Source organism: Bidens hawaiensis, unplaced genomic scaffold, assembly GCF_021521415.1.
Source record: "Bidens hawaiensis isolate Kalapana, Puna unplaced genomic scaffold, B.hawaiensis_p1.1 tig00003536_1, whole genome shotgun sequence".
Taxonomy (NCBI): Eukaryota; Viridiplantae; Streptophyta; class Magnoliopsida; order Asterales; family Asteraceae; genus Bidens; species Bidens hawaiensis.
The window spans coordinates 386,035-398,509 of NW_027491199.1; the positions used below are offsets into that span (position 1 = coordinate 386,035).

Below are 12,475 nucleotides of genomic sequence, written 5' to 3' on the forward strand. Positions count from 1 at the left end.
ATTTATGGTTTACAATTTGTTTTTTAAAATATTAGGGAGTTCGGGAGATGAAACGCCAAAGTCTTATTAGCAATCATTTTATACAAAAATTCATAGAAAATGATGATATCGATCCAACACCAAGTTAAAAAAGATTATTATCTGGAATACGGTAAAAAAAAAGAATCCGGTCACTGTATAAAATACTGTAAAAAAATATTAGTTTACATCGTATGAAATACGATAATTTATTTGAACGTTACCCCTAAAATTTTCATTTAAATCCGTCACTAAGCACCATATTCAAGTAAAATCTTGATGGTTAAGTGGTGTGTTTACGACCAAAGGGGCCGGGTTAAAACGCTACAGAGTATATGTTATTGTGAATTTATTCAAGAATAAATTAATAAATTCCATTGAAAAAAAACAAACACACAATTTGTGTACGAGGGTCGATTTAGTCCACACACGATTAATGTGGTGGTAGTTGGGACCTAGGAACCTGAAAGAAGGTTGGTAGTTCTATCGGCCGGTACATAATCAACCACGACAACCCCATCAAATATGTTAAACTTTTGCGAAGCCAAAAATGGCTCAAAATGGTTATAAATAATTTATATATATTTTTTTTAAAAATCTTGTCAAACAATTTAAAAAACAAATATTATTAAGTTGACGATATTATTATACTTTTTTAATATTAATTTTATTTCTATGAGAATATATTTGATACACAGTTTTCTTTTCTTACATTCTGTTTTTTTTTTAAAAACAAATTCCGTGTATTTTCAAAACTTACACTTAATTCTTGAGTTTTTTTTTCATAGGATAAAAAAGGAAATGATAAGATTTTAGTTTGAATCTTCATTCTTGAGTTTTTTTTATAAAATAAATAATAGAAAAACTTGGGTGCTTTAAGTCCCAAAGTTTTTTGCCAGTTTAGCATGATTTGGAAAGAAAGTAAAGGATAAATATTTAAAATTACCACTTTACCCTTCAATCTACATCTAATAATTGTTTTAAAAATGCTATATTTATAAAACTACACATTTTTCCTTTTCCTTTTCTTTCATTTAAACTAAAGAATGTAATTAACCATTTTTTTCTTCCCCTTTTTTTTTATTTTTCATTAAACTTGAGAATGCATTATTAGATTTTAACTATCTAGACATTATAACTATTATTACTAAATATAAATAAGGACTTTAGTGTCACAAGTGGCCTACTGGGCCACTTTAGTAGACTACTTGGCGGCACCGTGTTAGTCGATTAATTTTGTTTTTTAGTTCGGTTATCATAATAAATGTAATAGAAACTAACCAAACGTCAATTTTTTTTTGTTTTAGTTCCGGTATCATAATAAATCTGAAAAAAAACCGACCGAACTCGCACAGACGCGCGACCTTTCTTAAAGCCCATGACCGGTAACGTTCGGGTTTTACCAATGGGCAAGTTTACCAACCGACCCCCCCCCCCCCAAATTTTTCGTTGGTACACCTCAAATTCTATATTTTTTTTTCATTTTTTAGATCCGGTACCGTAACGTACGTAATCAAAACCGACCAAATTTGTGTCAAGTTACCGCCTCAATGCTCGGGACCACAACGCTTGGGTTTTACCAACGCTCGGGTTTGTCAACCAAGTAAACATCATCTTAAGTATTTTTTTTCTTATATGTTAATGTTTTTATATGTAAATTTGACGAATTAATATTTTGGGTTTAACGCTCGATTTTTACCAATGATGTTTATATCGTAACGAACGCAGCCGATACTGACTGAATTTGTGTCGACTAATTCTTGTAACTCTCGGGTTTTACCAACTGCTCCGACGCAACGAGCCGAGTAGAAAAAACTAGTTCTCAATAATTTAGATTCAACATCAATAGTGAAGATTATCAATTTAATGTTTGAAAAATCATACGTAATTTAGTTGATTGATGCAATCCAGCTATTTTCACAAACATATTTGAAATATCTGTACTTTATATAAATATCTATTAAAAATCGTAGGTATAACTCTTTGGCCCGCTCCCCTCCTCTAATCGTGTCATTAAATTGTTTCATTAATGAACTGTGAAACTATTTGACCCATTTAAGTTAAAAAATTAAACGGGTTATTGGTCTTATTAAATCGAGATAATTCTTAAACGGGTTATAACCTCTCATTTGTTAGTGAAACATTTTCATTGTCAAACAATAATTTCCGCTGATCATGGGTTTCATCAAACCGGGATAGCCCTGAAAGATGTTATAACACCTCATTTATTTCTAAACCTTTAATCATCAAACAATAAATTATGGGGGTTATGGGTCTCACGAAACCCGGATAGCCCTTAAACAAGTTACAACATCACATTTATTTGTAACACTCTTTCATCATCAAAACCCTAATTTAATTTCTTTCATCTACATATTCTTCGTAACCAGACTATCCTCTCCATCACCGGTTAACTTCCAATTACCACCCATCATCGTCAACCTCTCATCTTATGCATCAACCACCACATCACCTACATCAATTGCCCCTTCTTTGTTGTATTTCTCCTGAATCTCCAAATGAGCACCCGTTAACCTGCCACCCGTTAAGATCTACTCGCCTCTTACCTCCTCTTTTAGTTATAAAACCTTATCTAGGTCAACCTATTTTCATCTTCATCACTCATATTGCACTAATAGCGCCATCACCACCGCGCCAACCTTGAATCCATGCTCAGAATGGTTGTTACTGGTGGCGGAATAGTAACATACTACGCGATCTAAAATTTATAAAGCATGTTTGATTTAGTTTTTGATCTTATTGCTCTCATATACAACTATACAAACCCTGGTTAAATGTTCTTTCATTTAAATTTTATGAACAATTCATGAATATAAACAAACGTAAACGAATATTATTGATACAAAGGTAAACGAACTTATATGAACAAACGCAAACGAACACAAACAAACATAAATGAATATAAATAAACACACTTAAATGAAAACAAACGAACAAATATAAAACATAAAGTTGATAATTCATTAAATATTGTCATCCAAAAATGAATATAAGCTAACTACCTTTAGAAAGCCGTGTATTATACGGGATAAATTAATGTATAAATTGTAATGAAGAATTTAATATAAATAAAAACAAGATAACTAAACCTCTTTATATTATGTAAAAAATGTATTACAAATATAGTCGTATTATATCATCAAATATATTTTACTTTTAAATCGAGAATGAGTTGTTCTACAATCGGTATACGATAATGAAGCAATGCCACTGAAGGAAAATTTAAAACAGTGAGGCCTTTTGATGTGAAAGATATAGCTAAAGTCTTTCACAAATTTTCAATATTTAAAAAAATGGTTTGTTGTAGATTTTTGAATTTCACCAAGTATGTTGTGAAATATATTATAACAATGTACATTAGTATAATATGTAAATATTTATTTGTATAAAAATGTATAGATATAATACAAATAGAGTTTAAATAAAAGTGAATAATTTAATTAGATATAATATAAATAGAGTGTAAAAGGAAAGTGAATAATTTTTTATATTTGCCATATATAAGTTTTGGAGGAAAAAAAATTGTAAGGATTAACCACAAACTGACACGTGTCCCAATTATTTTACTTTATTAGAATAGGTAGATATAACCAAACACAAATTGATCAAAATAGATCTAAGTATATTACAAACTTTCTTATAATAAGGCAAATTAACAAAATAGTATATTTACAATATTAAAAACAATAAATGTACAAAAAATAAAAAAAATCCCGTAATATCGGAGGCTAAATGAGAGTGTCATTATATCTAATGCTTGGTATACATACAGACATGACATGACATGAGTAATCAAATAAAATTTTTTATTTAATACTAAGATTAAATTTCTTTACTAATGCAAAAACACATTTCAATACTGAAAAAAAAAAAGTAAAACTACATGATAAATAAAAAAAGTTTAAAAAACATGATAAATGAAAAACTTTAGGGGGTGTTTGGTACAGAGAATTGGGGGGTGAGAAATGGAAATGGAAACAATTCTCTTGTTTGTTTACGAAAGAAAGAGGTGAGAAATGGAAATAAACCATTTCCATTTCCCTGATTTCTTTTCTCTAAAAAAAAGCGGAGAAATCATTTCTCCAGGGTTTCATTTCTCACTTCCATTCTCTTCCGATTAACAGATCCCCTCTCATCGATATCTCCATGAAACTGGTGGAGAGAGAAACAACAAACCCCAAGCCCTAAATCCAATCGAATCGGATCATCCAGTTCTCACCAACTGTCAAATGCTCACAATTTGCTCCCAATTCACACCGATTCTCGTTCCGGTGAGTGATTCTGTAACTGATTATTGTTCCGATGACCTAATTCCGCTTTGATCCGTCTCGATTGGTGATTGATTGTTAGTTGTTGTGATTGATTGTGTAGATGTGGATCTGAGTTATGGTGAATTGTTAGTTGTGCTGGTTTATTGTTGTTTTGATGATTAATTGATGTGCGATGAGTGATCTTATGGGGATTTTGATGTGGTTTTGTGAAATCTAGAGTGTGATAACGTAATTGATTGTGGATTGTTAAATTATTTATGATGTAGGTTGCTTTATAGTAAGAGTTTGTTAAAGGATGTGTGACATTAATGTGATTATTGCAACTTCAATGGCAGCTGAATGTTATATTCTGGTTTTTAGATGTAGCTTACTTTGAAATTGTACATCATATAATGTAATAATGCCTCTTGTAGCATACTGCATACTGAAACTAGTGAATTATTTGTTGGAGATAATTAGTCAAAGGTGGAATAAGGAGTGTATGGTTTTGTTATTACTATTTACAGTTCTTAGAAGGAATATATCTTACTGATTTAGTAATTTATGTGCATCGTCATCTTGTTTTAGCATATAAGTTCGAGTTAGTTTAACAGTGAATGAGGTTTTGGGAATAGTTCTGTGATAGAAGCATATTTTCTTCAGTGGTTAATATGTTTGTTCATGGGAATTGTGCTCTATCTAGGGACTTGATTACTGCTTTTTTAATGCTTAACTCTTGCCTAAAGAGGAAAAGTAATTAGATGTGTCTTGTTTGTGACCATGGTAATTTTACCCAACCTTGTGTGCAACAAGGATGAAGATAAAAGTTAATGTATTTGTAGTGCATCTTCTTTAATTTTTGTTATTGTAGTGCATACCTATGCAGGTGTTATGTGAAACCTCATTGATTATTATTTTTTCAGGAACACATGTTTGTTGGTGAAATAACTTTGAGGGTCCCAAAAGTGTTTGTGGAGGGTGACATTCATTAGAATATTTGGTTCTCATCAGGCTTAAAATGGCCTCTTCCAGCCTAGGACATGGTGGAGTCGGTACATCAAGAACTGTTGGTGGATTTAATGAATCCTCTACTGCAATTGATCGGTTGGGAAGGGGAATGCTTGAGATGAGACTTAGGGATAAAGTGGAACGTGGCGATGACAAAGTGAGTGTAAGTATAATCGTTTTAATAAACAGTTAAACGAGTTAAAAATATATTCAAAAAATCAAGTTTATTGTTCCAGGATAGTGAACCAGAGATTGTGCATGGGGCGAGTACTGAAGCTGGACATGTAATAAGGACAACAATTGGAGGGCGTAACGGTCAATCTGAACAGGTAGGAAGTGATGAGTTTAAAGAATTAGGTGGTCTGTTTTAGAATTTTGATATGTGCCTACGCATGTAAACGAACACGAACAAAGCATGTTTTTGTATGTTCGTTTAACTTTAACTGAACAAACTATTGTGCACTATGTTTTGTATGTGAATTGGTTTGATCAATGCATATTTTGGTTGGAATTTATGCATCTTTTTATATGTTTTTTATTTTTTAATAAATATTTGTTATGAAAAAAATACTTGTGCTAATGATAAAGTTGATATAATTCTCTGTTTATTTTCTATGTACCAAACAAGATAAATGATTCTCAGCTATATTTCTCTACTGAAATCTCTGTACTACCAAACAGAACAGTCAATTCTCATTCTCCAGACCAATTCCCTTTCTCTGCAATTCCATTTCTCTATTCCATTTCTCTACAATTCCATTCTCTGTACCAAACACCCCCACTTCTGATTGAATTGGTGGATGGTAGAATCTTTTGCTCCTATTTCTTGCGTAAAATAATTGAGCACCCGTTTCTAACAGGTGTCTTTGTTGCTTTCTGGTCATTAGGTCTTTGGAAATATAGATATAAGTAGAGGTGTTTTTTGGGTTTCGGTTTTCTTACGCCGAGTTCGAGTTCTTCTAGTTTTAAAGTTTTAATTTTAAACCCGAAACCTAACCCAAATCTATCACGTTTTTCTCGGGTTTTTCGGGTTGGGTTAATAAGGTTTCGGGTATCTATGAAAATAAAAAAGTGAAGGAAAAATACAACGCGAAAACTAAAGCAACATATTTTTCTTTACTCGTTACGTGAATAATCAAATAATAAATAAACATAACCCAGTAAAACAACATATTCTTCGATGACGGTTGTTATTAGCCGAAAATATAAAAGATGTATATATTATATATACAATAAATAGTCGATCAACCATAATAGGTAGAAAAGAAACAAGTGGAATGTGTAGAGTATGTTTCATATACGGTGTACATATATACCTAATAAAATTGCCATATTTTTAAACAACAGTTTATTCGGGTTGACCCGAAACCTAGAATAAGACCCAAGAACCAACCCGAATTACTTCGGTTCGGGTTTGCCGTTTCTTTGGACCGGAATTTTCGGGTCGGGTTAGTTTATGTTTAGATTTTTTTGGATTGGGTTTTGAGTAAAAGTGACTTAAATAGTCTTTTGGTATCCCATGCTCTTGCCCTCTTCCTCCTACAAATTTCGAGAATAAAATTTATTTGTTCAATTCTCTTGATTGATGCCGTGTTTGTAAGGGGAAATGTGTGCAAATATTGTATAAGAATGATCTTCAAATCTGGTATTTATAGTAATCTTAAAATATGTATAATTTTTTTTTGAAGACTAACAAATTATCAATTAAAACAAGTACAGTTTTTAGATACATAAGATAACTATCTTCCTCCACCCCTATACAATTATCCATCTTAAAATATGTATAAATAAAAATGGTTGTTTATGTTCATCTCCCTCAACATGTACTTCCACTTGTGATTGAATTGGTGGATGGTGCAATCTTTTGCTCCATTTTTTTTGCGCTAAATAATCGAGCACCGTTCTAAAAGACATCCTATCTTTGTTGTTTTTCGGTCACCTGTTTTTCGGAAACATGGATCTAATTCTTTGTCAACGTCACTTATTTTTTATTTTCCCATGCTTGCCCTCTTCCTACTACAAGACTTGGGAAAGATTTATTTGTTCCATGCTTTTAATTGATGTCGTGTTTGTAACGAGAAATGTGTGTGAAATATGTATAAAAATGATCTTAAAATATGGTACGAATGTATTATAGTAATCTAAAAAGTTGGTTTGAATAATTTTATTTATTTACTTATTTTAAAAGAGACATTGACAAACAGCTTCATCGGATTACCTTCGCCACACCTACTCCATCCCATCATGTTCCCGAGTGATTGTGGCGGTTTTCACCTAAGCCTTCCCACCTCGATACTCACTCGACGCCCTGCACCCTTATTATTTTTGTTTGGGTTATATAATAAAAAATTACGTAGAGTTACATATACACATAGGACGGATTGGATTAAAGTTAATTTCACACGGTTGCTTGTTCTTGTGGGAACTTAAGTTTTTGTAAAAAAAAAAATGAAAGTATGATGTCACATCCTGTCACGTTAGAAATTAATGTTTGGTGTAGCTTTAAAAAACATTTAAAGAGCACTTTAAAGAAAAATAGGGTGTAGTTACCAAAATGTGCCACTATAAAAGGAGAAGCAAAGAATGCCGAACCATACACAAAGCATTAAGTAAAATCACACAATGGAGGTAGAGAGAGTTCAAGAAATAGCCTCACTCTCAAGCCTAAAAGGCACAATCCCAAGTGCATTCATAAGACTTGAAAATGAACAACCAGCAATCACCACCATACATGGGGTGTTGCTGGAAGTTCCCGTGATCGATTTAAGTAACCCTGATCACCAATCTCTGGTGGCTTCAATATCTGAAGCCAGCCAAAATTGGGGTATTTTTCAAGTCGTAAACCATGGGATACCGAGCGAACTCATATCCAAGTTACAAAAAGATGGAAAAGAGTTCTTTGAGTTGCCACAAGAAGAAAAAGAAAAGATTGCTAAACCAATTGGGTATGAAGGTGTTGAAGGGTATGGAACAAAGCTTCAAAAGGAAATTGAAGGGAAGAAAGGGTGGGTTGATCACTTGTTTCATAGGGTGTGGCCACCTTCTGCCATTAACTATCACTTTTGGCCAAAGAATCCTCCGTCTTACAGGTTTCATTTTTCTCTTATTTTTTTAGTTTCATGCATGTTCAAGAAGACGAATATATTTCACCTTTCTAATTAAATTGATTTTAAAATATTTTTTAGGCCAATTGAATTTTAATAATCCAAACTTTTTACCGTTGGTTGGCGTTGAGCCGAACTTTGAAAATATACCACAACAGTCTCAACTATTGGCCGGCAACAAACTTTTCATTAACAGGGTTAGATCTCGTTAGTTTTTGCTGACGTGGAACTACTTATATGGATTTTTTTTATTTCTTATTTTTAATTTAGTATTACGTGGATTAACCAAGCAATACTAAATAAAAAATAAGAAATTCCATGTAAGCGGTTCCACGTCATCAAAAACTAACGAGATCTAATCCCGTTAGTGAAAAACTTGTTGCTGGCCAATAGTTTGAAAGTTAAGACTGTTGTGGTGTATTTTTAAAACTCGGCTCAGCGCCGGCTAACGATGCAAAGTTTGGATTATTAAAATCCAATAAACCTATTTTTTATAGTAGTTAAATCAAATTAATTAACATGAGGACAAGAAAAGTAAATTTTGATGTGAAACATGTTATTATCTGACTACACAAAATGATTATATATGTGGGTCATTTTTATTGAAAAAAAATTGACGTGTAAATTATATTAATGAATACAGAAGGGTTTACGTACATTTTAATTTTAATATGAGAACGTAGAAAATAATACTAATTTATAAAAAAATGAGAACGTAAGAAACAATACCAAATACAATACCAATCTATATAAACAATTATTTATAATAACAAAGAAAAAAACTTATAAATTACAACAAATGAATAAAAATAAAAACAGAATAACAACAACAAATACCAACAAATACTTATAACAGCAAAAGAAAAAAAAAATCTAATAATAACAATAAAATATAAATCAACAAATACTTATAACGTCTCATAATAAAAAATTAGCAAATACGAACAAAAAATAAAAACAAACACCTATAAAAATAAATCTAATGATAACAGCAATTTGGTTCTCACTGTTTTTATGTTAAGAATAAAATGTATTTGATTATATTTCTATATTATATATAAAGTTATCGATGAATGCATGCAATTCAAATTAACTAGTTTTTTTACCTGTATTGTGAAGTATGGGTTTATTTGGTTTTTGTAATGTGTTGGGTATTCTTTTTCACTATTTTAGTTAATAAGAAAACTTTACTAGATGAATGTAGAATTAATTAACACATGTGGCAACTATCAATGGCTAGTTTAGAGGCGGATACATAAAATTTTTATACGGGGGCACGATGTTGATCGACTAAAAATAGGTTAAACAAAAAAATTGATGATAAAATAACATAATCAATTAAATATTTTAATAAAATTATAAAAAAAATATTATAGTTTTAGAGGATCTAATAAAATATTTATATACTAATTAAATATACTTTCTAATAAAAATACCCGGACAACGCGCATGCCGCTACCTGCTCCCAGTCCGCCCACCCTAATCAATCATCATTCATTAATATGAATGAATTACTAGCAAATGCGTTTAAGTTATTATTTTTCATTGGCATTTGATCAGGAGTCTAATGAAATTTCAAATGTTTGATTTAAATTGTATATCAAATATTCAAATGAACCATCTTTACTTGATAACCTTGGATCTGAAAAGAACTTCATAACTAAAATAGTGTAGCATCGTGTAACCTTGGATCTGAAAAGAACTTCATAACAAAAAAAGGTTTATATTTTTTGGAAATAACTTGTAATATGACCCCGACAGTGACCATGGAAATTTTGTGGAAACTTTTCTTTTGGAAGAGATAAAAAGATATGTCTGGTTTGAAATATATAGAAATAAAATTAAGTTTTATAATAACATGAGAAATTTGATATGTTTTTCTTCTATTTTTGATAAAAGCTAAATTGACTACCATAAATTATAAAAATATTTCCATTTTATAAACTAAGAAATTTAGCTCAAGTGGCCAGCCAAATGATAGGTAAGAGCTTGATGACGGTTGGCCTCTCAAGTTCGAATCTTGATGGCGACACGAGTTTTCTATTAGAGTGTCCCTTTCCAGAGAGCTTGCTCTTGTGGGCGGACAACTCCTGTCAAGTGGCAGGGGGGCTCGAAATTTTCTCGTGGAACGCCTAGCCAAACTCGGATGCCAAGCGTAGATACGGTTAAGACAACATAGTCTTGGCCCGAGTGAGGCGGTTGGGGCTCTCTCCGAGACCTGTGGCTGATTATTAAAAAAAATGTTGTAATTGATACAAGAACCTTTTGAGAAGTGGGGCTGCCAAGAGTCAAGTTACTAGAATAAGTTTCCTATCACGTTACTTAGGGTCCCCCATATATTGACATGTTCGACATTGGACATTGATCGTTCGTACGTGTCATATTTAGGGGTGTGCAAATGCAAACAACTGTGAGACCTGATTCGGATCTGGACTTGACGACCCATTTAGTTCTATTCTTAGAACCTGTGACCTGACCTAATTGTAAATAACCGGGCCTGTTTGGTTCGGGTCTAGTGGGTCTTACCCGGTTTATTTAAAGAGAAAATAGTCAGGGCCGACCCGGACCCGTTCAATGGATTCTTAAGACCCGCGGACCGAGCCTATTGTAAATAACCAGGTTTGATTCGAGCCGGGTCTCGCAAGTCTTACCTAGTTTATGCTCACCCGAGTCGTGTTTACAGGCTAGTAAGTGTAACATAGAGTTGAACTGATGTATACAAACACGATTAATCACATATAATAAAAGTCGCTTATTTATATGCTAACTTATGTAACCCATTTATTAAACAACTTAAATGACTTGACGTGGTGTAAAAGTTTATATGATCGACGTAAATTACTTTTAATGAGTAATAATACACTACCCACCTTTTCTATTATGCTATTAAACATGTTGAACAGTAACATTGTGAACCACTAGTTGTTATTGTAATTATTATTGTTATTGTTGTTATGTATTTGGTCCTTATCGCGCATATCTACGTATGCATAACTATGGAACTATGGACAGAGATACGAATGAGAAATATGCGCAAAGCTTGATACCGGTTGCAGACAAATTGTTCGGGCTGTTATCTCGAGGGCTCGGACTAGAAGATGGTGAACTGAAGCAAGGGTTGGGTGGTGAAGAGCTGACCTACATACTGAAAATAAACTACTATCCACCATGCCCTTGCCCTGAACTTGCTCTAGGGGTAGCACCCCATACTGACATGTCTTCCCTCACTATACTTGTTCCGAATGAAGTTCAAGGTCTACAAGTGTTCAAAGATGATCATTGGTATGATGTTGCTTACATCCCTAACGCTCTTATTGTTCACATTGGTGACCAAATTGAGGTAATTAAACTAGTTTCTCGCCGCTTTATTTTCTTGGTAGTTGGTATATGCCAATATAAATGCAAAAACGTTATTTTCTTGGCAGATATTGAGCAATGGAAAGTATAAGAGTGTGTTCCATAGATCAACAGTGAACAAGGACAAAACAAGAATGTCATGGCCAATGTTCTTGGAGCCACCACCAGAGTTTGAGGTTGGACCAATGCCAAAGCTCACCAGTGAAGAAAATCCACCAAAGTACAAGACTAAGAAGTTCAAGGACTATGTCTATTGCAAGCTCAACAAGCTTCCACAGTAACGAAATCGTCCCAGTTAATGCGTTCGTGTGCACGAATAATCACGCCCATGTAGTACCCATGTATGTGTACTAATGCAGAATTTGGTTTACTTAAATGCAGGCTTGTAATAATAATCAGAATTTGGTTAACGATCGAGACTTATGTTTGTGTCACTTTTGTAACATTGTACCTGCTTTTCATTTCATTTAGCATTATGTAAGCATTGTTATGAAAAAAGAATCCTTGGTTCGCTACTGTAAGTGTTGATACCGGATGCATACGGTTGTTTTTCCTCTTTTCCATAAATACCAAGACTTCTTCCGTCTTTTTTATGACTCTTTTGCACATAAAACGGTTAGCATTGTGTTGAGCACTATTTCTTCACGTTTTGACACAAATAGAAGGACAATATGTAAGTGTTCATCTCCCCAAATACCAATCGAGCATCTAAATAAA

At 32.7% G+C, this 12,475-nt stretch overlaps 1 protein-coding gene and 1 long non-coding RNA gene across 2 annotated transcripts; both read left to right on the plus strand.

Annotated features, from left to right (window-relative positions):
• The first annotated feature begins 4,179 nt into the window (after positions 1–4,179).
• On the plus strand, positions 4,180–5,711 carry LOC143623700 (uncharacterized). Its single transcript, XR_013151945.1, has 3 exons — positions 4,180–4,310; positions 5,213–5,460; positions 5,534–5,711. It is a non-coding gene; the product is annotated as an uncharacterized LOC143623700 (long non-coding RNA).
• Positions 5,712–7,871: 2,160 nt separating this feature from the next.
• LOC143623701 (flavonol synthase/flavanone 3-hydroxylase-like) lies at positions 7,872–12,102 on the plus strand. Its single transcript, XM_077094544.1, has 3 exons — positions 7,872–8,386; positions 11,414–11,741; positions 11,827–12,102. The coding sequence occupies exons 1-3, from the start codon at positions 7,920–7,922 to the stop codon at positions 12,037–12,039; spliced, it is 1,008 nt and encodes a 335-aa protein (XP_076950659.1). The 5' UTR covers positions 7,872–7,919; the 3' UTR covers positions 12,040–12,102.
• Positions 12,103–12,475: the final 373 nt, after the last annotated feature.